The sequence below is a fragment of the Hypanus sabinus genome, chromosome 7 (assembly GCF_030144855.1).
Source record: "Hypanus sabinus isolate sHypSab1 chromosome 7, sHypSab1.hap1, whole genome shotgun sequence".
NCBI lineage: Eukaryota > Metazoa > Chordata > Chondrichthyes > Myliobatiformes > Dasyatidae > Hypanus > Hypanus sabinus.
In genome coordinates this window covers 135,115,635-135,142,504 of record NC_082712.1, presented here as the reverse complement: position 1 = coordinate 135,142,504, position 26,870 = coordinate 135,115,635, and the positions used below count along the sequence as shown (strand labels likewise).

Below are 26,870 nucleotides of genomic sequence, written 5' to 3'. Positions count from 1 at the left end.
TAAATTAGTTATCAAAGTTAGTCCTTTGTGGACTTCTTCCTCCGAAGATCCGGATACTGCACTGAGCTTTTCCCAGGTGAGCGCTGCAGTACAATTTTCCATTCGGTATGGAGTCAGCTGTGAGATGCCTGCACTGCGCAACAAGAGACTTCTGCAGATGTTCTAGCTTGTGAACGGAAGATCCGCCCACAAAAACATGCTCGGTTAACGTGATGCTTGTCTAGCAATCCAATGGAAATTAATTGAAATTGGCTCTCAGAGAAAGTAAAAGTTCTTATCGGATTTAATTTAAATGTTCCTGATTAAATGTTACTAAATTACGTATGCATCTTTAGTCTCCACAGCTCAAGAACAGAATTGGGGTGGGGGTCATGGTGGTATTGTGGATAATTTGCAGATATCTGAAGATCAGGATGGTGATTGTACAGAATGCAGTTGAGTTAGCTGAACACTCCTGCATTCTTTACTGCTGTCAAGACCATCACAAATATAAAATAGTTAAGTGCTTGACCAGAAGGAAAACAGAGAACTCATCGGGGACAGGGAGACTGTGCCTACCTGATGGGAGCCCTTGGGAAGGCGTCTTACCTAAAACTCAGCCTTTGGTGCCAGTGCCCAAGACTCCTTTCCAGAGCATGTTCAAGTTACAACCTTATAAACTGGTCAGAAGGTGAATCTGCAATCCATCCTCTGGAAAAACCAAGCCCTCAAAGCAGTCGAAATTCCTGACACAGTCCAAAACAACACATAGTGGAAAAGTGAATGTGGTGTGAGTTCATGACTCCATCTCTCTCAGAATGAGAGTCAGAATCAGGTTTAATATCACTGGCATAAGTTGGGCACTAGCCTCCATTTGTTGTCTTTATGGCAGCTATACATTGCAATATATAATAGAAAAACAAATGTGAATTACAGTAAGAATGTGTGTGTGCATGTATGTATGTGTGTGTATATATATAAAACAGTTACATTAAATAAATAATACAAAAATAAAAAAATGAAAAAAGTTAGTGAGGTAGCGTTCATGGGTTCAATGTCCATTCAGAAATCGGATTGCAGAGGGGAAGAAGCTGTTCCTGAATCATTGAGTGTGTGCCTTCAGGCTTCTGTACCTCTTTCCTGATGTTAGTGATGAGAACAAGGCATATCCTGGTTGATGGGGGGTACCTTTTTGAGGCATCGTTCCTTGAAGGTGACTTGGATACTATGGAGGCTAGTGCCCATGAAGGAGTTGACTAAGTTTACAACTCTCTACAGCTTATTTCAATCCTCTGCAGTATCCTCCCCACTTTACCAAATGGAGATGCAGCCAGTTTGAATGCTCTGCATGGTCATTCTGTAGAAATTTGCGAGTGTCTTTGGTGAGGAAGAGGAAGATATACCAGGTCTTCTAAAAGGAGTCAACTGATCAGAGTGATTACAGTGTGCACTCTTTGCTGTCTCACAGGAAAAGATGTTATGAGGTGTTCTCCTCCTCAGTGACCAAAGAGCTCCTTCAGATTTGGAATGCCTATTCTCCCATTCATAACCACAGTTGTCATGATCTTTACAGCAAGCCCTAGAGAGCAGCACTGATATCTCATCTTCTGGGACCTTGTAAAAGTCATTGACTTGTTTAACTGGGTGGGATTATGGGGAATTCTGTTGAGGTTTGGTTATCTAATAAATCTGTCACTATCGTTGCTTGCTGTACAGTGGCATAAGATCGGGAATCCTCAGCAGACCCAGTCTCATTGCTAAGAGTCCTGCAAGGTTCTGTTATAAGTCCAGCCATCCTGTCAAATTTCCTTCACTTCCAGCAACAGCATTGACCCTCTGGAGTGGAGTTAATCTATGGGACTAACAGAAGTGTTCATCCTTCATCAATTCCAGTTCAGAACCAAGATTGCCCCAGCTACAGTATACAGATATTTTTTGTGTTCCGTCCCAGTCAGAGACTGAACTCCAAATCATCAGTGATTTGTTCATTTAAAAAAAAATGTACTAGGGATAGGGGGCTCACTAAATATCCATAGAACAAAAGTCCTTACTAACATTTATCTGCTACAGAATACCACACCCTAAAAACCAGGATTCACAATGAAACTCTGGTCAATGTTGATTGCTCCTCCTACCTTTGGGCAAAGCCATCAGGGGTGGGCATATATCAGTGGTAAAATCCTCAGCCACTTTGGTGCACCAGCACAACATCCAGCTATTGGTTTAACAGTGTTGGCGGTCCAAACCCGAGTGTGGTCCAGCATGCAGCAGTGATGCTTCCTGCCAGTAAGCAGAAGAGACTGGGTGATCCTACAGTAGGAAATTCAGAGCACAATGCTGTCATCGCTGAAAAGTCTCCATTTTTTTGCTGGCAAGCAATTGTTAGAGTGTCTTCCCAGGCCATGGTCCCTCAACTTTGAGGCAGCCAGCTCCTTCAACCAACTTTGAGTGAGCCTCATCATCTCCAAACTTCCAAAGGGCAGCTTACTCTAAGGTATGACACAGAGTTCCGAGGATTACAGAGAAGCCAATAAGCTCAAGTGATATCTTCATGGTCAGATGGGAATTTCTGATGCAAAGCTGTCAAATTTTTGAGTTCCTCCAGTGGGGGCCCATAGAACCCAATTACAAGTAGAGTGGAAGGGGTGCAAGGACATCAATTATCCTCCCATCTGAAGAGATGATGAAAATTGCAAACATTCTTTGGATGATCAAAGTTATCTGTTTTATTAGCAGAGTACACTGGGCCCTGAGTAATGGATTTTACCCCTTTTCATAGAGATTTCTAATTAAACTCAATCCTTCAGATGCCAATAGCTGCAAAAGCATGGAAAATTTGTGTTTTGGGTGATTTTCATAGGACCAAAAATCCCTGCTAATCAATTCAGTTTTCGAGCATAGCATTTAAACATTTCCTCAAGTGAAATGATCTGTAGGGCTTTCTATTACACCTTGTGCTGCCAAGTGCTGTTACATAACAAGGTGTTTTTTTTCTAATTGTGTGGTTGCATCCTGGATCATTGAAATTACGCCATTTTCCAATGTTTTGGTTGGGAATGTTTTACCATTTACTGTGAGCTCTTTCAAGTGTTGCTGAGGTCTTGATTATTTATGATGAGGAGGCTTGCATACCAGTTTTCCTGAAAGTTGAGGTACGGTAAGTATTCCTGATAGTTCCTGCTTAAATGTAAAAGGGTGGAATGTCCAATTGTTCTAGTGCATGAGTGTAAAATGCTATGTAAATCAGCATCCCATTTACATTGCTGTTGATTTTTTTATTTTATTGTAATAGGGAGAGGCGAAAACATCAGGTATGGAACATTGGGTAACTCACTATCATTCTCTTTATCTTATTTGTACTGATTTATGTCACCAGTGAACAAGGCTAACACAGATGACATCCTCAACATGCTCCATGAAACAGCTTCGTTAATTTCTTTTGCACCTTTCCTTCTCTTTCAAATGTGACCAATTGAGGAATCTGGCGCTTTGCTGTCTCTGACTGGGTTCCAGGAGGTGAGCCAGGGCGTGAGCCCATGATCGGCCGCATATCTTACCGATAAAAGCACCGAGGAGGATTGGAAAATATCGAGGCGAGTGAGTGTTCAGCACCTCTTGCCAGCTTCTCACTTGCAACTGCCGGAAAGGGTGTCTATGTGTGACGTTATTGATGTGGTTTGTGGACTGGACTGTAGCTCTCATTATGATGTGTTTTCTGGTTTATGGTTGCTCCTTTTCTGTTACTATTTTTGGGGTATTTTGAATCAGGACGGCCTGCAGATAATGTTTACTGAGCTGAACTGAACATGGACTCTTAAGACTTCGTATTTTATATTCTGTGTTTTTGCTCATTCTTTTTGTTGCTGTTTGCGCAATGTGTTTTTTGATGTTTTTCTTTGAACGGGTTCCACGGCTTACTTGCTTTCATGGCTGTCTGTGGGGAAGATGAATCTTAGGGGTTGTATACTGCATACACACTTTGATAATAAATGTACCGTAAATTCCAGACTATAAGCTACTACTTTTTTCCCACGCTTTGAACACTGTGGCTACGGTGTGGCTAATGCATGTTCTTTTTTCATGCCGCCAAAAACATTTTGCCTCGTAACAGTAGACCAATAAAATTGATGAGTAGTTCACAGAGGTCCAATGAAATTGTACGATAAATCAAGCGCACTTTCACAGTTAAATTATTGTAAATCAGTCATTTGTACTCACCCTCATCAACATGGAAAACACTCAAAGAAAAGCATATGATGCAGCTTTTAAGTTAAAGGCGATCAATCTGGTGGTTGAAGAAGGAAATCGAGCTGCTGCACATAACCTTGGCATAAATGGATCGATGGTGAGATGGTGGAGACGCCAGCGTGAAGAACTGAGTCAATGCAAAAAGACGACAAAAGCTTTCAGAGGTAATCATAGCAGATGGCCCGAACTTGGAAACTTTCTTGAAGACTGGGTTAACACACAGAGAGCAGGTGGCCGCGGTGTTTCCACCGTGCAGATCAGACTGAAGGTTAAAGCAATCGCCACCAAAATGAAAATCGAAGATTTTAGAGGTGGGCCATCGTAGTGTTTTAGATTTATGAGACGAAAAGGCCTGTCCGTCAGGGTACGCACGACTCTGTGTCAGCAGCTCCCTCCCGACCACGAGGAAAAGCTTGCTAACTTCCGCACATTCACTCAAACAAAGATAGCGGAGTATTCCATTGGGCCAGATGATATCATAAATATGGATGAAGTACCTTTGACGTTTGACCTGCCTCTCACTCGGACTGTTTTTAAAAAAGGTGACTTGTCCATCACACTGAAAACAAGTGGCCATGAGAGAACGCATTTTACTTGTGTTCTGAGCTGCACAGCATCCGGACTAAAGCTTCCACCGATGGTGATTTTTAAGTGGCTGACAATGCCAAAGGAAAAATTCCTACTGGACATCAGCGTGAACCGGGCATTTAAAGTGGCGCTACGCGTTGAGTGGGAGGCTTGGATGACGAGCGGCGAGAAATCCTTTACCAAAACAGGACGCATGCGAAGAGCATCTTTAACTCAAGTCTGCCAGTGGATCCTAAATGTGTGGAGCCGTGTCACAACATCCACCATCACCAGCGGGTTTCGAAAGGCTGGACTGCTGTGTGATGAAGAGGACCGCGTGTGCTCAAGTGAGAGCGACAACGAAGAGACTGAAGTGAGTGACGAGATCCTGAGGTTTTATTCAATTCGGACACTGAAGGACTTTGATTGTTTTAGTGCGCAGGAGGAAGATGAAGAAGGCGATCAATAACTTTTCCTGGTAGGCTGCAGTATATATATTTTTTTAGCCAGTCATTAGGAGATATTGGAATGTTGTTCATGCACTGTTCAGTAAGAAAGTATACGCAACATAATTTGTGTGTTACCGATACGTACGTATATTTAAAAGTAGCTGTGTTACAGGCACTGTTCGAAAAAAAAGCATTTGCAATATATATTTGTTTATGTTACCATACGGATTTAATTAAAAGTTAAAAAATCCTCACGTGTAATATCTTTCTGTGTAAATATCTCATATTACAACGTGGGACACCTGCAGCTTAAAATCCTGTGCGGCCTGTACAAGTACAAAATTGATTTTCTTTCTAAAATTAGAGCGTGCGGCTTTTAATCAGGTGCGCTCTGTAGTCCGGAATTTACGGTACTTTGAATCCTGTGAATTATTGTCCCATGTAACAAGCTACAGTGAAGAGATTTGGTTTTGCAAGCTGTCCGGATAGATGAAGCTGTATATAATTAAACTGAGGTAACGGAAAGAAAACAGAATAATAATAAGTGGTTTCAGGTTTAGAGAAAGTGCAAGGGCACGACAAGGTAGAACGAGAGATCAAGAGTTTGTCTGCTATGAGGGGCTTATTCAAGAATGATAACCACTTGGATCTGGTAGTTCATGCTTTCAGACTTCTGTATCTTCTCCCCAAGGGGAGAGAGGACAAGAGGGAATGACAGGGGAAGGAGAGGTTTTGATTAGGTTGGCCACTTTCCCGATGCAGTTGAGAGTGTAGGCGGAATCAATGGTGAAAAGCTTGTTTTTTTAAAAATGGATTGGACAGTGTTCACAACTCCGTAATTTCCAGCAGTCCTGGGCAGGGTACTTGCCATTCAAATATGTGATACATCCAGAGAGGATGTTGATAGTGCATCTATAAAAATTGTTAAGAAGCATTAGCGACATGCTGAATTTTCATAGACTTCTGAGGAAGTAGATGTGCTAGTGTGCTTTATTGATGATCGTGTTAGTGTGCTTTATTGATGGTCATATCTGTGTGGTTGCACCAGGAGTTGGTAGTGATATTTTACGCCTGGCAACCTGAGGCCCTCGGCCTCTTCCACCATCAGCAGTATTGGTGCAAACCCCCTACTTCCAGCTCCTTCCTTTTGCTGATATTGAGGAAGATATTGTTACTTTGACACAAAGTTCATTGTCAAAATTGCTATCACTATGTATTATGGTACTGATCAATACCAAGTTTTTGGCACAAGCAAGAAAGCTCACGTACTCCTCTCCTTCCTCCAGGAGTTAAAGGAAGAGGTAAAGAGAGAGAAAGAGAACAAAAGGGGTGACATAGGATTAGAAGATGTAGAATCCATGTGGGTAGAGTTAAGAAACTGCAAGGGTGAAAAGACCCTGATGGGAGTTACATACAGGACTCTAAACATTAGCCAGGATGAGGGATACAAATTACAATGGGGATTAAAAAAAGGCATGTAAAAAGGGCAAAGTTATAATCATCACAGGGTATTTCAATATGCAGGTAGAGCTGGCCAAAGTTGACTGGAAGGGGACAATAGCAGGGATGAGGTCAGAACAGCAATGGCTGGAGTTTCGGGGGGCAATTTGGAAGGTGCAGGATAGATGCGACCCAAGGATGAAGAAGCATTTTAAAGGAAGAATGAGTCAACTTGGCAAAGAAGGGAAATCAAAGGCAGCTTAAAAGAAAAAGAGAAGGCATATGAATGATATAGTAAAATTTAGTGGGAGGTTAGAAAATTGGGAAGCTTTCAAAAACCAACAGAAGGCAACTAAAAAAGCCATAAGGAGAGAAAAGATTTAATATGAAGGTAAGCTAGCCAATAATATGGAAGAGGTGATTGATATGTTCGTGGCCTAAGGTAGAAGGAGTCAATTTTAGAAAACCTAGCATATTTATTTTTCAACGTACTCCCCTCCTACACTTACACACTTAGTCCAGCGGTCATGGAGCATAGAGATCTTGGACCTCCAGGAAGTGTCCACAGCAGGGGTGATTAATAAATTAGTGGCCTAAGGTAGAAGGAGATGTGTTAGTACCTTCATATCACTCAAAGAGTTGAACAGAAACAATTAAAACCATTGTCTTTTATAGAGACAAGTAGATGGGAAACTGTCTTTCACCTTTAGTCAGTATTATTCCTATTCTACTCAACTGCCCATTCACACTATTGCAATATACAACATACCTGTAAATGTAGCTGCTGCTTCATTACAATACATAATGCCACACTGCCACACCTTTCAAAGGTATTTATCAATGGATTTCTGGAAGTGCTTGCTATCAGCATGTTGGTGAGCACTCTCCAGTGTTTGTTGTCCATTGGAATAGTAAGAAATAACAGAGCAAAAGCAAGCTGGTGGAGAAATTCAGCTGGTCGGGGAACGTCTGTGCACGTTGAGACTCCAAATGATGGTATCAACATGGGTCCAGATAAAAGGTCTCAATCTGAAATGCCAACTGTCCATTTCCCTCCACGGATGACATCTGACTCGTAGAGTTCCTCCGGCAGCTCTTTTTTTCTCCCTGCAGATTTCAGCATCTGCAGTCTCCTATCTCTCCATGAATATATAATACAAAATGATGCCCATGAAAATAGACCTACAGACAATCATTCCACAGTTACACTTTGAAAATCTGCAGTGGTAATGTGGTTAGTCCTGGCTGCAACATAGTAATGTAGCATATCATTTCCAGCAAAGAAGTGCTCGTCTTGTCAGAAGGCCCTCACAGGACTGATATCTCTACTACAGTAACTCAGAGTTGCTAATGTGTGAGAAAATCTCCCTTTTTTAAAAACAAAGGCTAATGTTGGGTTTACAGATGTAGTTTGCATAAGGAGCTGTGGGGGCCAAGTCATTGAGTATATTTGAAGAGGTGGTTGATCAGTCCTTGATTAATATGGAAGAACAGGAAAAGTCAAGATAATGGGGCTGAGAGAGAAAATAAATCAGCCGTGATTGAATGGCTGAGTAATCTCAAATCGACTGAGCAGCCCAATTCTGCCCCTATATCTTCTGTTCTTATGATCTTACGGAGCTAAAAAGGCACCAGACCTTGAAAGAAATTGAAGGTTTGAGTTCTCATATGGGGAACCATAAGGTTTTTCAGATCCAAGTTTTAAATGCATTTGTGTAGGGTAAGTGGGTGTGAGGTAGCTTTCCACCTTCCTGTTTCTGTGAGACAGTGGTTTTAAGTTGTTTCTGTATAAAAGGCCTCCTGCAAATAGTTTAGCCAACATCTAAGGAGGGAAATAAACAGTCGACATTTCAGCCTGAGACCCTTCATTAGGACTCGTGTTGTTTGATTTGAGCCAAAAAATTTACTGTTTATCTCCCTCCACAGATGCTGTCTGACCTGCTGAGTTCCTCAGCAGTTCGTGTGTATTGCTCATGATTTCAGGCACCTGCAGAATGATGAAGGGTTTCGGCCTGAAACGTCGTCACTACCTCCTCCCATAGATGCTGTCTGGCCTGCTGAGTTCTGCCAGCATTTTGTGTTTTTATTTATTTCCAGCATCTGCAGATTCACTCATGTTGCAGAATTTGTTGTGTTCCTGCAAGTAGTGACTTCTTCCACCATTTTGAAAAATTAATTAATTGATATGAATCAACATAGTTCTGACACTGGGGAAATGATCACCTGTATCAGGAAGACTAGTCATTGAATTTTCAAAAAATCTTGCACACTTTCCGCACCCCACCCATTTCTGCCTTCCATAGGGACTATTTCCTCAGCCGAATCCCTCCCCACCCGCCACTTCCTGACACCTGGCATTATCCCCTGCAGCCACAGGTGATTTAACACTTACACCCCCTCTCTTATTACCATCCAGAGACCAAAACAACCCTTCTAGGTAAAGCAATGTTTAAGATGCATCTCCTCCACTCTTGTCTCCTGCACTCGGTTGATAGCCTCCTCTATATCAGTCAGACCAATCAGACTAGGTGTACAAGCTCTCAGTTGCATGCCGTTCAATTCTCCTTCTCATTCCCACAAAAATATGTTCTCCCCTCCTAGCCACCTGGTTCTGGTTCCATCTGCCTTCCACCTCTCCCTTAATGGCTATCACCTCCCTTACTTAACAATACAGGCAAAGCTAGCCTTTTGTGTTCCTACTAATCATCCTCCCAGCTTGTCTCCATCTTCAACCTTATTTGTCTCTGACTGCCCCTCTTTTGTTATTCTTTGAGTACACCTCCATTTATAGCAAACCTGCTTCTGCCTTCTAATTCCACTCTAGTCTTCTCCGACCTGGTTTAATCTTTCCATAATCCTTTATCTCTTGATCCACCAGTCACCTCTGTCTCATTATTCTCCCTCTCCATTTATAGCTACCTCTATGTCCATACTTAGTCCTGATTTAGGGTTTTGACCCAAGATGTTGACAGACCCCTTCCCAGTTACCACTTCACCCACTGAGTTCCTACAGCAAATTGTTTGCAGATAAATGCCAGAATTCAGCCCTTCAGTGGAATGTGAAACAAAAATGAACAATGTCCCAGCCTCCTTCAGTGACTTACAAAATCTTCCTCCCTTTCCCTATCACTTTCATTGAACATAGTTTTTAGTCCTTGGTGCTCATCTGCTATCTAGGCTAAGTGCCAGTTACTCTTCCTCTTGATAATAATGAGTGCAGGCAGGCTCTTTGCATCTAAGTATAACCAGTGAACTGCATCCCATCCTAAACAAGGCTCCCATTTGTTCAGACCAGCCCTGTAATGTTCTGTTATGTTTTGTAACATTAAACTAATTCAGCGAAACTTCCGGGAGTCTGAAAATACAGGTGTAATTTCAAGTTTACTTAAAGCGAGCGAGTTGTGCACTTATCACATATGTAGGTAGTGTGATGATATATACAGTTAATGTATTTTTACATATAACTCAATTTAAATTATTGAAATGTTAAATACACAGCTATGTTAGTACATACTTCTTTCCTTAGCAGGAAGGGTATGAGTTCAAGTTATTTTTCACAACTCCTTCAGGCTGACAGTTTGTTGCAGCCGTGTGGGATACTGTTCTTTATGCACTTCTTATTTGTACCACTTGCTTGAAATGTTAAGCTAAAATCTCATCTGCTTGTTCCAATAGTTCAAGTGCAACTTAAAGATCCTGTGGCGCAATTTCAACGTGGTTCTCATACCAAGTGAATGTTTTTCATTTGAAGCAAGGAATAGATAACTTGTTCAATAACTTTGATATCTGTTTATATAAATTTTCTATGTGAAAATCATTTGAATCGGGAGCAAGTTACAGCTTGTGATTCAGCTGGGAGCTCAGAGAATTCGACCGTGTAGATAGGATTTAAGCCTACCTGGTCAATACCTGTGGAGGAGGGGGAAATGCGCAGGCGCAAGTGACGTCAGTGTCGAGCGCGCACTTTAAAAGGCAGGACTTCTTGTCAGAGCGGGCAGCGGAGTCCGTGGAAGCAGAGTCCTGGGCTTTGGCTAAGTGGGCTTCGGCGTAAGGGGACTTCGGTAAGCCTGTGTGGTTGCTCACTGAGGGAAGAAGGTAAGGTCGCTAGGTGCTTTTTAGACTTATTCTATTAATCCAGTTCAGGTTTGGGGGAGACAGTCAGAGCAGTGGTGTGCTCCGTATGCAGTATGTGGGAGGTCAGGGTCAACACAGTTGTTCCTGATGACCACACCTGCAAAAGGTGCGTCCAGCTGCAGCTCCTATCAGCCCGTGTTAGGGAGTTGGAGCAGGAGCTGGATGAACTACGGATCATTCGGGAGGTGGAGGCAGAGATAGATAGGAGTTATCAGGAGGTAGTCACACCAAAAAACCAAGAAGTAGGCAGATGGGTGACGGTCCAGAGAGGCAGGGGGAGCAGGCAGAGAGAGCAGAGCACCCCTCGGCCATTCCCATTAACAATAAGTATACCGTACTGGATACTGTTGATGGGGATGACCTACCAGGAATGAGTTGTAGTGGTCCTGCCTCTGGCACAGAGGTTGAACCCTCAACTAGAAAGGGGAGGAGGGAAGAGAAGAGAGCGATAGTTTTAGGGGACTCTATAGTTAGGGGGGCAGATAGGAGATTTTGTGGGGCAGTTCGGGAGTCTCGGATGATATGTTGCCTCCCTGGTGCCAGGGTCCGGGACATCTCAGATCGGGTGCAGGCTATTCTTGAGAGTGAGGGCATGAACCCAGATGTAGTGGTCCATGTAGGGACCAACGATGTAGGTAAGGTGAGTGAGGGGGTCCTGCTTAGAGAGTTCAGGGAGTTAGGAGTGAAGCTGAAAGGCAGGACCTCCAGGGTGACAATCTCGGGATTGCTACCTGTGCCACGTGCGAGTGAGGCGAAGAATAGAATGATTATGCACATTAATACGAGGCTGAGAGCATGGTGCAGGAAGGAAGGGTTCAGGTTTTTGGATAATTGGTCTTTGTTCCAGGGACATTGGGATCTGTTTCGAAGGGATGGTTTACATCTGAACCGGAGGGGTACTAACATTCTTGCAGGAGTATTTGCCAGTGCTGCTCAGGGGGGTTTAAACTAGATGTGCAGGGGGCAGGGATCCAGATCCAGAGGGTTGGTCAGAAGGTGCATGGGGTTAAGTGTGTAGAAGGTTTGGGTGATCTTGAGAAGGTCATCAAAATTCAGGGTGCAATTTGCCCGATGGAAGTTCAAGGAGCTGGGTTAGGTACAGTAGACAGTGTTTTAAGCAAAGAGAGGAGGAATGGGCTAAGAATTCTATACTTGAATGCACGTAGTGTCAGAAATAAGACAGATGAGCTTGAAGCTCAGATGAAAATGGGGAACTACGATATTGTTGGGATAACGGAGACATGGCTGCAAGGGGATCAGGCCTGGGAATTGAGTGTACCAGGGTATACGTGCTATCGTAGAGACAGAAATATGGGAAGAGGGGGTGGGGTGGCCCTGTTGGTGAGGAATGAGATTCAGTCCTTAGCAAGAGGTGACTTGGGAACAGGGGAAGTAGAGTCTGTGTGGATTGAGCTGAGGAACAGTAAGGGTAAAAAGACCCTAATGGGTGTTGTGTACAGGCCCCCAAACAGTAGAGTGGATATTGGGTACAAGTTGATTAGGGAGTTAACATTGGCATGTGCTGAAGGTAATGCAGTCGTTATAGGAGATTTCAACATGCAGGTGGACTGGGAGAATCAGGTAGGTGCTGGACCCCAGGATAGGGAGTTTGTGGAGTGTCTAAGGGATGTATTTTTGGAACAGCTTGTGCTTGAGCCAACCAGGAACGAGGCTATTTTGTTCTTGGTGATGTGTAATGAACAGGAATTGATAAGTGATCTTGAAGTAAAGGAGCCATTAGGAAGTAGTGATCATAAGATGATAAGTTTTTATCTACAATTTGAGAGGGATAGGGGCAGATCAGAGGTGTCAGTGTTGCAATTAAATAAAGGAGACTACGGAGCCATGAGGGAAGAGCTGGCCAAAGTTAAATGGGCGGATGCCCTGGCAGGAAAGACAGTGGATCAGCAGTGGCAGATATTCTTGGGCATAATACAAAAGATGCAAAAGCAGTTCATTCCAATGAGAAGGAAGGATTCAAAGAGGGGGAAGGGGCCACAGTGGTTGACAAAGGAAGTCAGAGATTGTATAGCATTAAAGAAAAAGAAGTATGACAGGGCTAAGATGAGTGGGAATACAGATGATTGGGAAAGTTTTAAGGAACAGCAGATCTTAACTAAAAAAGCAATACGGAGAGAAAAAATCAGGTATGAGCTCAGTCTAGCCAGGAATATAAAAGGGGATAGCAAAAGCTTTTTTAGCCATGTGAAGAGAAAGAAGATAGTTAAGAACAATGTTGGCCCCTTGAAGAATGAATTGGGAGAAATTGTTATGGGAAACAGGGAAATGGCAACAGAATTTAATGCATACTTTAGATCTGTCTTCACCAGGGAGGACACAAGCAATCTCCCAGATGTATGGATGGGCCAGGGTCATAAGATATCAGAGGAATTGAGACAGATTGACATTAGGAAAGAAACTGTGATGAGTAGACTGGTAGGACTGAAGGCTAATAAATCCCCGGGTCCAGATGGTCTGCATCCGAGGGTTCTAAAAGAGGTGCCTCAGGAAATTGCGGATGCACTGGTAATCATTTTCCAATGTTCCTTAGATTCAGGATCAGTTCCTGAAGATTGGAGAGTGGCTAATGTTGTCCCACTTTTCAAGAAGGGAGGGAAGGAGAAAACGGAGAACTATCGCCCTGTTAGCCTAACGTCAGTCATGGGGAAGATGCTTGAGTCCATTATTAAGGACGAAATAGTGGCACATCTAGATGGCAGAAATAGGATTAAGCCGAGCCAGCATGGATTTACCAAGGGCAAATCATGCTTGACTAATCTGTTGGAGTTTTTTGAGGGTGTAACAAGGATGTTAGATGAGGGTAAGCCAGTAGATGTTGTGTACCTAGATTTTCAGAAGGCATTCGATAAGGTGCCACATAGGAGATTGGTGAGTAAAATCAGAGCTCATGGCATTGGGGGCAGGGTTTCAACATGGATAGAAAACTGGTTGGCAGATAGAAAGCAAAGGGTAGCAGTGAATGGGTGTTTCTCAGACTGGCTGGAGGTGACTAGTGGGGTACCACAGGGCTCTGTATTGGGACCACAGCTCTTTACGATTTATGTCAATGATTTAGATGAGGGCATTGAAAACTATATCAGCAAGTTTGCTGACGATACTAAACTGGGTGGCAGTGTGACATGCGAAGAGGACGTTAGGAGAATACAGGGAGACTTGGATAGGCTGAGTGAGTGGGCCGATACTTGGCAGATGTCATTCAATGTGAATAAATGTGAAGTTATCCACTTTGGAAGCAGGAACAAGAGGGCAGAGTATTGTCTGAACGGTGTAGAGTTAGGTAAGGGAGAAATGCAAAGAGACCTAGGAGTCCTAGTTCACCAGTCAATGAAGGTGAATGAGCAAGTGCAACAGGCAGTGAAGAGGGCAAATGGAATGTTGGCCTTTGTTACAAGGGGAATTGAATACAAGAGCAAGGATGTTCTTTTGCATTTGTACAGGGCCCTGGTGAAACCACACCTGGAATATTGTGTACAGTTTTGGACTCCAGGTTTAAGGAAGGACATTCTGGCAATTGAGGAAGTGCAGCGTAGATTCACTAGGTTGATTCCTGGGATGGCAGGGCTGTCTTACGCAGAGAGATTGGAGAGATTGGGCTTGTACACGCTGGAATTGAGGAGATTGAGAGGGGATCTGATTGAAACGTTTAAGATAATTAAAGGATTTGATAGGATTGAGGCAGGAAATATGTTCCAGATGTTGGGAGAGTCCAGTACCAGAGGGCATGGATTGAGAATAAGAGGTCAGTTATTTAAAACAGAGTTGAGGAAGAGCTTCTTCTCCCAGAGAGTTGTGGAGGTGTGGAATGCACTGCCTCAGAAGACGGTGGAGGCCAATTCTCTGGATGCTTTCAAGAAGGAGCTGGATAGATATCTGATGGATAGGGGAATCAAGGGATATGGGGACAAGGCAGGGACTGGGTATTGATAGTGAATGATCAGCCATGATCTCAGAATGGCGGTGCAGACTCGAGGGGCCGAACGATCTACTTCTGCACCTATTGTCTATTGTCTAATGCACATTTGTGCACGGCATTGCATTTTAAATGCTTATTTAAATAAAGTGAGAAATAGGATAAAATACTGTATCAGAATTATTTTCCTTATGTTTTTCCTTAATAGCATTTATTTGCTAACCTTCCCTCGCTTAGTATGAGTTGCTAGGAAGGATCGCAAACATTGGTCTGTGTAGCAAAGACATTTCAGAACAGGAACCTTGGAAAATATGACATTGTCTTCCAAGACTTCCAAGATCAAAACAATATGTTTTCCCAATTCATTGATTTTGACATTTTTAGTGCATGTGTGCGATAATTTGTGTATTCTTTAAACTCAGTTTGGTCAGTTGCCATAATACTTTGTAAGCTGAGATGACATGAAACTACCAGCTCAAAGTGAAGAAAGATAGAGGCCTAATTGATCCCAAAGGAAATTCCAGTCTCACAGTAGCATTACAATTGCACAGATATAAATATTAGAAGGGAAGTAGAAAGAATAAAAAAATAAGTTACCTCAAGCAGTCTAACAGGAGGGGGTTATCATTTCCCTGGCTATAGGTTGAATCATTATAGAGCCTAATAGTTGAGGGTAAGAACGACCTCATATAGTGCTCTTTGGAGCAGCACAGTTATTATAGTCTATTGCTAAAAGTGCTCCTCTGTTCAGCTAAGGTAGCAAGCAGAGGGTGAGAAATATTGTCCAGAATTGCCAGGTTTTTCTGTAGGGTCCTGCAAAGATTATTGTACATTCTAAGGGCATTGTGAACACCCATATTAATTTCTGGCTTGCATCGTTCTTTAATTGTAATTATACACAATGCCATATTACAGGAACTATCAAAAAATCTTGTCTGTAAGTTATATCAGAATTTTCCCAAAATCAGAGCTGACATGTGTTGGAGCATTGTTCAGTTGAAGTCAGCATTTTCCAGCATCGTAACTGGGTTAAGTTTCACAGGAGGAAAACAACTGCCTTCTCCGCTATTGAGTCATGTGTAAGTGTCATCAGATATTCTGCTTGATGTATGTTGCTGGTTGTCTGTGGCTATTCCTTGTGAAACTTGAAACGTATGCCATTTTGAAACAAAGTTATTCATTTCAGAATCTTCGGATCCCTTGAATTATTTGGCAATCTATTAAAAAAAACTCAACACATACACGTGCACTTCAGACTTGTTTACTGCCCTTTCATAAAATAAATATCACAATGACACACTCTTTTCATAAGATTTTTATTTAGATTTTCTCATTCAGTTAAAGTTGGTAGTTCAAATAATGCTAGATGGAAGATCGAGACCTTTGACTGTATCAGGGCACCAATAAAATCTCCAACTGGCGGAAATTTTAAACATCTCTGCATGGAAAGTGAATGGATAAATGATTACAATGCTGGAGAAACGCTGATTTCAAATGATCAATGCTCCAACACGTGTCAGCTATGATTTTGGGGAAAAATCAGTACAATTTACAGACAAGATTTTGTGATGGTTCCTGTAATGTGGCATTGCTGTATAATCCACTTAGTTGTTAAATTTACAGAAAGGTGAAAGCCAGAAGTGAATAAGGGTGTTCACAATGTCTTTTGAATGTACAATAATCTTTGCAGGACACTGCACTTTAAGCTAGACGTTTCATGTGATCTCAGCTTGCAAAGTATTGTGGCAATTGACCAAACTGATTTTAAAGAATACACAAGGAATTAGCCGTACATCTTGTTTCAATGATTCTCCTTTCGAAAACATACAGTGGCTGAAATGATGAACTTGTATTACAGTACATGCAGTCATTGAAAGACATTAAACTATACAACAGGAAACCACACTATTAATGTTTGCTTTCTTTCTGAGCCAGGCTTTTTGCTGGCAAGTCATCTACAACCTAATTAAAAGCAGGACGAATGCTTGTTTCTTACACCGTTTTAAAGATTTAGTTCCGTATTAATTCTGTATTAATTCTCCTGCGTCTGTGCTACTTGACACTTAGCATGGTTCCAGCCTGCAGATAATCTTCAGAGACTCTGCAACTGGCACAGCCTAAATTCTTGGGAGCAAAATTCTTTTAGTTGCAGTATTTAGGAAGAATAATAACTAGATACATGCTATTTCCAGCAAATGATTTCAAATATTGTAAAAAGTGAAACTGGGTCTGTCATTCTTACATTTTTACAAATACGGGTTTGCTGTAGGTGTCTTTCAAGGTTCAGCATCCAGTGAGGTGCCTCATAGTGCTTATTACATGAAATACTGGCTCAGGGCATTGGAGTGATATATTATTGTGGATGAAGTTCAGCGAATTGGAAGAGAGAATAAATAGGTTATAATTAACTTGGTGGTAAGTTATTAGATAAGGATAATTGGGAAGTGATGTATGTAGAACTGAGTGTAAAACGAAAATTGGCTAAAGATACAATGCTGTGTATTAAGAGGTGCTATAAGGAGGATATAGAGCAATGGTTCCCAACATGGGGCGTACGCCCCACGGGGGGGGGGGGTAATTTGATTTTTAAGGGGGGCAATTCAAGAATGAGTTATTAACAGTGAATTTTTTCTAGTAAGTCTGTGTGAGTATGAGTGTGTGTGTGAGCTAATACATATGTGTATATACAGTATGCATACATAAAAATACTTGTGTGTATGTACATGTGTAATTGCGTATGTACTGTATATATAGTGTATCACCATCATTACAACCATCAAATGGCTTTCATAATTAAATTAATGAATTGACTGATGTAGGAAGGAACGAATGAACAAGTCCAAACGTGTAAGAAACTCGTACGAGGTCGCACCAATGCTGCTTTTTGCAGTAGCTTTCGGTTCTTGGTGGTGTGAAGGTGTGTACATTGCGTCATCTCTTTTAAATGGTGTATCTGTCTTTGTATGCTGTAGAAACGAATCGGCATTGTTTATTTATTATTATTATTATTATTTTAATATCACTTAATGTTCTTTTTTTTACAATTTCTTAGTAATTTCTTCCTCAGAACTTTAACAGTCCTTTGGTTCTTTTATTTTTCTTTTTCATGAATGCCATGTTCTTTGGAAGCTTGTTTAAACCAAGTTAATGGTCTTTTAGGCTTCCTCCAGGTGAATAGGAGTTCACTTTTTGAATAATAAGAATTATATATCACCATAGGGGGCATCAGGATTTTAGAGGTGATTAGGTGGGGCATGGCCAAAAAAAGGTTGGGAACCACTGACGTAGAGGAATCAAAAAGTTTTAAAAGGGCTTCTGATAAACTGTGCACAAAATGAAGTGATCAGGAAATACAACGGAGCGGTGCAAGTACATTGTCATGCAAGAGTAAGCTTGCCTTATGTTGCGGAGACCACACCTACAATACTATCTGTGAATTTGGTCACTGTGAATACAATTTGTTCTGCAGTTCAGTAAAGTGATTCATCGGGTAAGAAAAGGTGAGATTTGTTATGAAGGAAATTGTGAGTGTCATTGTGTAGGGTTGTTACGAAGGATGAACAACTCTGATGGGCAGAAGGGTGCAGGGTTGCCCATGTCCCCCTCCCCTGGGAGAATTACAAACCATTACTGTTGCCAGGCTGCTAATGAGAGAGAAAGAGATGGAACAAAAACATACTTGGACTGGAACATTTGCTTCAGAAAAGGGAGCGATAACACAGGGAGGAAGAGATTTCTTGTTCCACCATATTATGACTCCTGTAAGACTTAAGGCTCCGGAGAGGGCTGTTTACTTGGTACTCAATTTAGATGAGGGCATTGAAAACTATATCAGCAAGTTTGCTGACGATACTAAACTGGGTGGCAGTGTGACATGCGAAGAGGACGTTAGGAGAATACAGGGAGACTTGGATAGGCTGGGTGAGTGGGCAGATACTTGGCAGATGTCATTCAATGTGAATAAATCCACTTTGGAAGCAGGAACAAGAGGGCAGAGTATTGTCTGAACGGTGTAGAGTTAGGTAAGGGAGAAATGCAAAGAGACCTAGGAGTCCTAGTTCATCAGTCAATGAAGGTGAATGAGCAAGTGCAACAGGCAGTGAAGAGGGCAAATGGAATGTTGGCCTTTATTACAAGGAGAATTGAGTACAAGAGCAAGGATGTCCTTTTGCATTTGTACAGGGCCCTGGTGAGACCACACCTGGAATATTGTGTACAGTTTTGGTCTCCAGGATTAAGGAAGGACATTCTGGCAATTGAGGAAGTGCAGCATAGATTCACTAGGTTGATTCCTGGGATGGCAGGGCTGTCTTACGCAGGGAGATTGCAGAGATTGGGCTTGTACATACTGGAATTGAGGAGATTGAGAGGGGATCTGATTGAAACGTTTAAAATAATTAAAGGATTTGATAGGATTGAGGCAGGAAATATGTTCCAGATGTTGGGAGAGTCCAGTACCAGAGGGCATGGATTGAGAATAAGAGGTCAGTTATTTAAAACAGAGTTGATGAAGAACCTCTTCTCCCAGAGAGTTGTGGAGGTGTGAAATGCACTGCCTCAGAAGATGGTGGAGGCCAATTCTCTGGATGCTTTCAAGAAGGAGCTAGATAGATATCTGATGGATAGGGGAATCAAGGGATATGGGGACAAGGCAGGGACTGGGTATTGATAGTGAATGATCAGCCATGATCTCAGAATGGTGGTGCAGACTCGAGGGGCCGAATGGTCTACTTCTGCACCTATTGTCTATTATTCTGTTCATTAAAATTCCTCAGTGGACAGCCGGAGTGGGCTGGTTTGCTGGGCTAAGCCACTCAGAACTGATTGACACCTGAGACCCCGTGTGTATAGGGATAAAAGTGAGGTCTGGGGAGACACCTCTCAGACGCACCAAGAGACACACTAGTGAGCACTACTTAAGTGTTGGAACCCACGAGAAAGTGTGGGGCATCGGAGACCGAATGAAGGATCAGTCAATTTCAACTCGCAGTGTTTATAGCGAGGTCAGTGGGGGCTTGTGTGTGTGTCCGCCCTTGCCTGGGTGACGATTCCACCATAGAAGAACGGTCTAGCTAAAGGACAGAGGGATCATACCTGAATGGCCACAACAACACATCGACGGATCAAAAATGTAAAGGAAGGTTTGACAGGCTGTCACTGTTTGCTCGCTCGCTCTCTCTCTCTCTCTCTCTCCAACAATTACAACACATTGACCAACAACTACCTCAGCCTGTTTGAACTGAACTGAACTTTATATTCACATATGACAATTCATTATCCCCTAGACATCGATAGAGCTTGTTTATTATTTATTATTATTATACCCACACTTTTAGGTTTAGTATTGCTAACGGTGTATTATCTGTATATTTGCATTGTTGATATTAATTTGTATATTTTACTAATAAACACTGTTTGGAAAATAGTACCAGACTCCAACGGACACTTCTATCTTTGCTGGTAAGATACCCTGTTACAGGGTATGTAACAGGGTTCAGAAAGGAAGCTTGTGCCCTGACCTTATTAGTGCTCCACAATGCATCCGCAGATTTTCACCTGTATTAGACTCCATCCACCATTTTCCAGCCCCTTTCAGCAACACGTATCTGTCTGCAGACCAAGACTGTCTTCTGCACCATCAACATCTCTGCCAGTCTTGGTGTCATCCGATCATGCCTCCCACATTCACATCCAAATTATTCTCATATAACAGCAAGGCTCTCAGCATTGCTCCTCATGGGCCACAACTAGCCACAAAAACAACCCTCTACTGTCACACTCTGCCTTGTGGGACCTTATCAGATTGATGCTGGACATGATAGACTAATTTACATTGTACTATATCTCAGAAAATAGCACAGGCCACCATTGAGAACTACTATAGATTCCGATATCTGATTTGCATGTTTATAGCATGTTTTTTGTGTCCAATCATGAGAGCAAACATCAGAGAAAACTCCTGGTGAAATGAGTGTTATGATGTACTATTTTTGATAGAGATATTTTTATTCAGACTTGTACAACTCTTCCTTGTATAATAATGCTGAACATCAATACCATGTTTCTCCATTGTCCATTTAAGTGACAGGTCCTAATTTCTCCTTTGAAATCTAAGGCTCAGAGACCAGCAGGCACTGGTTCTTACAGCTTTCTCTTTGGTGATCTTGATAGCTGTCTGTGTGATGGCTGCTCTTTTAAATGGTGTCCATTATCAAGGGTGATCCTATTATGTCAAAAAGCTGTGGCTCATCAGGTACCAGTGACATCCCAACACAATGAGCAGCGTATGTTCCTTCATTACATTTTTCACTGATGGGAAACATTATTATCTCAAAATTTCACTAAGAAACGAATGGGATTAAATTTTATTATTAAGATAAAATGTCAAGATTTAAATTCTTATCAAAGTTCTGTTTAGGAGAGAAACAAATAACATTGACATTATTGAATGCTAGGAGGTAATTTTAATGTTCCTTGTTGATGTGTAAGCAGAAATGGTATGAGCCTACCCTGCTGTAGAGTAATTCCCATTGAATTCCCACTGGTTGCTCTTTGAACACACTCCTTTTAGTCAGATGAGCTGCTCCCAAAGACGATGAGAACCTCATTAATAACATGCTAATTAGGGTTTCATAATGCAGATGCCACCATGTAAACAGTAGTCTTAATAGTTCAGTCCCATTGCAAATCAATTAACTCTAAAGCTGAACAGATAAGGGCTCTCTCCGCTGCTAATGAGGTTCAAAACATAGACCAGGTTCTGCTGCTCAAACTAAATATGTGGAGAGACAAGCTGCTTGCATCATGGAAGAACTTGAAGCAGGTCACATGATGATTATATATTGTCACTTGCCCAACCTGAAGAATTGCCTGCTAGACTTGTGTGTCAACTTTATCCATCCATATTGTCCTTGGTAAGCAAACTGTTTAGTGAAATAAACCCGACTTTGTGTTATCGAGATGGAAAAGTTCAGATTTATAGGTATTTTTGTGATTATTGGGTTTTGTTAATGTTCCTTTTCAGAATCTTGTATCAACGGCAAGGCCAGCATTTATTGTATATGTTACCTGTTGCTAGTTTCCCTCAAACTGTGGTGAACAGCTCCAGACCTGCTGATGACAGTACTCCCACGATCCAGTAGAACAGGGAAGCAATATACCACTGTACTGTGTAGTCGAATCATAAAGATGTACAGCTTGGTGAGGAATGAGGTGGAATTCCCAAATACATACTGCCTGTTCTTCTCCGTGGTACAGTTCAGGGATTTGGGAGGTGCTATTTGAGTAATCTGACAAGTACCTGCAGTGTATTTTGTAAATGAGACACACTGCAGCACTGTGCAGCAGTGGTAATTAAATGTTAATTTATTCAATCGCACTTCTAAGCTTGAAACTACCAAACATTAATAAATAGGGGTTTTTATGTATTTCTTTTTTTTTTCTCTTGGTTAATCACAGATATGTCTTAAGTTCCAAGTCAACCAATTCTGCCCTGGACGAGGACGAAGGTTTCAGTGACTGGACTCAGAGGAGAGAAGAGCGTCGGCAGAAACGTAGGGAGGAGTTGGGATTCACAGAGGAAGACCATGTCAATGAATCGGCCATGGAGAATAGTTTTGCTAGAGAAAGAAGAGAGCAAGAGGACCAGAGGGAGCTGGGTATCGGTAAATTGAAAAGGTGGCAGGTGGAGGAGGAGGAGGAGGAAAGAAGGATGCTCCAACAGGAACAAGAGCAAGAGGGAGCAAACTATCAGCAGCGAGAGTATGAAAGGAAGCAAAGAGAGAAGGCCGAGATGGAGAGAGCTCAAAAAGAAGACAGACAAAGGTTGAAGTATCTGAGAGAAGAGAGAGAACAATTGGACCAGGACAAAATGGAGAATGAGAGATGGACAATGGAAATAGAAAAGGTAAAGTAAGAAACCAACTCCTACAAATTTTTGGCCTGTTAGAATTTTTTCATGGGTTCAGTAATTGTGACGACCCCATTAGGTAGTGTTAAAGTCTTTCAATCAGTTTTGTGCCTATCCTTAGAACTTAAAGCAGATCAATTTATTCTCAGTTGTTGCCCTGTTCAATAGGAATACCCTTAGATCAGGGGTTCCCAATCTTTTTTTATGCCGTGGAGACTTACCATTAACTGTAGGTTAATGGACTCCAGGTTGGGAATCCCTGCTTTAGATTTTGCTTTACACTTTTGAGCTTTGACCCACTCCTTTATTTGCCCAACATTTTTTTTCTCTCTTTACCTACCAATTTCCCTAATTATTAACGCCAGGAATTTGGCCCTTCTTTGCACAGCAAGAAGGGCCAAAAGGCCTGTTTCTGTGCAGTAATGTTCTATGGAATTTGTCTCTGAATCACTGAAAAAAATTCAAAGTTAGTTGGTATATATTTTTCTAGTTTCACCTGTGTTGATTGTTATACACACAAGTACTCAGTGCTTGAAATAACGACGACATGCACAATTTTCCAGTTCAATGATATCTTCCCAGATTGGAAGGACATGAAAGGAATATTTCATCCGTTCCTTTCATCTATTTTCCTTGGAAGTCATTCAGTCCTGTTTTGGCAAATCTTTGTCCCTGATTTACTGTTACATTTCTTGGATTGTCTGATGTGCTATTCTTCCTCAACTGCAAAAATGGACCCAATATATTTACTTACCCTTCCACATAGTTCCTAATTTTCATTCATAACATCACTATCATCAGTCTTCAATGTATACCTTGAATCCAGAAGCCTCCTGCTGAAATGTGCTAAGAAAAGTTAAGATAATCAAATTAAATATGTCAGTTCGTAAAAGTAGAGGTTTATGTGGATACTTGGTAATAATAGTGAGCACATCATCCATTTTTTGTCAGTGGACATTAAATGTCAGATGCACTGTAATATATTGTTTGTTCTACCATTCTCCGGGGTGTGCATCTTTATATTTGGCTGTTTTTAAATGTTAAAGGTGTGATATTTCATTGTGGGTTGGCTTATTTCAGATCCTTGAGGTGACAATTAGGGATACTGACTGAGCCATTTGGAGCTGGAAATATAACTCTTCTAAAGCCAGATCTGCCCAAGTATTTACTACTTTTTGGTTCCACTGCTGCAAAGTCAGTGGTCAGAAGTCTCAGCCAATCCCTATCATCATGCTAAGCATAATGGTGAATCACGCTTTGTCTTGGGTGAGGGTGAGAAGTGAATGACTGATAAGGCAGAGATATCAGTGGAAGTGAGCTAATAACAATCTTGTCGCCACTAAGCCAGGATCTTCGGCCGGGTTAGTAGTGGCAAGGGCAATCCCATCTTGATCCCCCCTCCTGCTTACAGGAATGAGGAAGACATAGCTAATGTATGCACTTGTATGTTAATCGTTAGTAAATTGATGTCAAGAAGTGATCAGCATTCTGTGCAAGGGATCATAGGGAAAACAGTATTTACAAATTTGGAAGCATGTGAGATTCAATAATTATTTGGAAATAAGTGGGCGAGTAGTTTGGAGAGTCAGCATTAACACTGAGCCAAATAGTCTCCTTCCATGTCAAAAAATTAATAGTAAAACCAGTTCTCTCAGTTCATATTCTCAAGGAGGACCCTATCAGAAACATTTTTGTTATCTGATTCACGGTTTATTGTGTGTCCACGGCTTTTTCTATTCTTTATTCTGATTTGAAACATGCATGCTATTTTTTTTTCCTTTTTTAATGTATAGAAGTTCCAGCTAATTCAGTAACAATAACTAAAGCAACTTCATTTGACACTGTTGAACTGGTGGAATGTAGACTCATTCAAGTGGTGAAATCAATCACTTGTTGAGATGTGCTGATAAATAAGCCATTTTCTTTCGCCTGCCCATCACAATCACATTTTTGCTTCCAGAACTCCGAGGACAGTAATCTCCTCTGACTCATTCACTGTGAGATGCCATTGTTAAACTATTATATTTACATAGCACCCAACTTAGACACAGTGACTCTTACTGTATGGTTGGGGGTGGGGGGGTGCAATTGACTTACAATTGTCAGAATAATGCTAATGAAACAGTGCTTTACGTAAGTAGCTGATTATTGAGTTCTGGGGTTGTAGGTGGATTGTATGTAGGTAAAGCTTTGTGCAATCTGAATATTAAAATTGATAAATGGGTTTGGCAAATTTTAATCAAGTTCCTAACACCTGGCCTAGATTTGATATAATTTGTTGAAATTGCAAAATATTATCATAAGAAGGTCTGTGTGATAGATCATTCTCCACAAGTTCCAGCATCTTCAACAGAATCCTACCACAAAATGCATCTCTACCTCTCCCTTCCACTCTCTGCTTTCCAGAGGGATCACTCTCTCTGTGATTCCCTTGTCTATTCATCCCTCCCCACTGATTTGTCTCCTGGCACGTAACCCTGCACGTGGAGGATTGCTACATTTGCCCATTCACCTCCTGCCTCTCCTCCATTCAGGGCCTCAAACCATCCTTCCTGGTGAAGTAACAAAGCAAACCCTCCAACGCAGAATGAGGGACTGCTTTGTCGAGTACCTTCACTCCATCCGCAACAAGTAGGACTTCTCTGCAGCCAGCCATTTTAATTCCAGTCCCCATCCTCATTCCAACATGTCAGTTCATGACCTCCTCTACTACCACGATGAGAGCTTTGGGAGGAGCAATAGCTCATGTACCATCTGGGTGGCACCTATTGGAGTATAAAAATATTATGGAGTATAAAACTTGTATCATTTGCTGTGTGACTAGTCAGTTTGCTATGCATGTCGTCAATTTAGCAGAATGAAATCTTAGGAATGTAGAAGACAATGGTGTGTTAATGAGAGGTAGCTAAAGAAATGTAGATTAGAACATTGCTCAGTTCTGAGTTTATTATTTGCTATGCATGTACCCAATTTGGTAGGAGACTGAAGTCTTAAAAATGTAGAAGACAATGGTATGTTAATGAGAGGTAGCTAAGAGTTGTAGATTAGAACATGATTAAGCCAATTCATAGGAACAATAGGGACATGATGTACGTGTAGTTTGTGTAGTACCTGTAATACACAACTATAGATCGATTACATATGCTAATACAACTGGACAAATACTATAAAAAATGCTGTGTCCAGAGATCGGTGGGCAATCAGCGACTAGCTCAGGGGTCGGCAACGTTTACCACTGAAAGAGCCAATATGGACCCATTTCCCACAGAAAAGAAAACACTGGGAGCCACAAAATGAAATAACACTGCATACAACGGGTTTTTTTTGCCTTTATGCTATGTATAAACAAACTATAATGTGTTGCATTTATGAAATTGATGAACTCCTGCAGAGAAAACGAAATTACATTTCTGCATGCAACAAAAACATTTTGAACTCCGAAAAAAAGACATTGGGTTGAAGGTTACTCCGTAGGTAGCCTACCTTGGATCGAAGAATTAAAAGAATGCGCGCACTGGCGGGCGTCAGGCATTGGCAGTTGTGATGTATATTAATAGTGATAAAAAAACACGTTGTAGCGGTGTGCTACACGCAGCGCTAAAATAAAGACACTGCAGTCAAAGGTAACTTTATTCGAACTAAACAGCCTTGCTTTAAAGCCTCCCTCAACCCGTCCCCGTGGGCGCGGATGCTTCAAAAGACACATACTCACAAACCCCCGTAGGCTATCTCCCTTAGTCGGAACGGTGGCTAATTGTGAGCCGGTTCGGATGTGCCAGGAAACGGTGTCTCCGCAAAGTTTTCAGATTGTACAAGATCACCATAATCTTCAAATTTCGAATTACATTTCAAAAGCTAACAAACCACGGGGAGCCGCATCACAGAGATCAAAGAGCCGCATGTGGCTCTGGAGCCGCAGGTTGCCGACCTCTGGACTAGCTCAATGACTGTCTCAGCTTTGATTTGCAAATTAAAGTTTAACCCTTCTTGAAGAATCTTCTGCGTCTCCTGGTCATTTGTGAGGCACGAAAAACCACGACACACCCAACCTGATAGAAAGTACATTGGTTTCTCTAACTTCCAGCAATTTTTCCCCACCTCCTCCCCACTCTCCTCTTCAATCATCTTCCTATTCTTTCAGCACTTTCTCCAGCTACCACCTCCCAGCTTCTCACTTCACCCACCCTCCAACCCTCCCCCCACCTGTCTTAAC

The 26,870-nt window shown here is 41.8% G+C and overlaps 1 protein-coding gene across 3 annotated transcripts in view; it reads left to right on the top strand.

Annotated features, from left to right (window-relative positions):
* Positions 1–26,870, top strand: part of lsp1a (lymphocyte specific protein 1 a) — a 294,870-nt gene that overhangs the window by 177,624 nt on the left and 90,376 nt on the right. For all 3 annotated transcript variants that reach the window (XM_059975693.1, XM_059975691.1, XM_059975692.1), the window contains exon 3: positions 22,207–22,654. In XM_059975693.1, the coding sequence (XP_059831676.1) occupies positions 22,207–22,654 (448 nt within the window). The remainder of the gene's footprint in view (positions 1–22,206; positions 22,655–26,870) is intronic.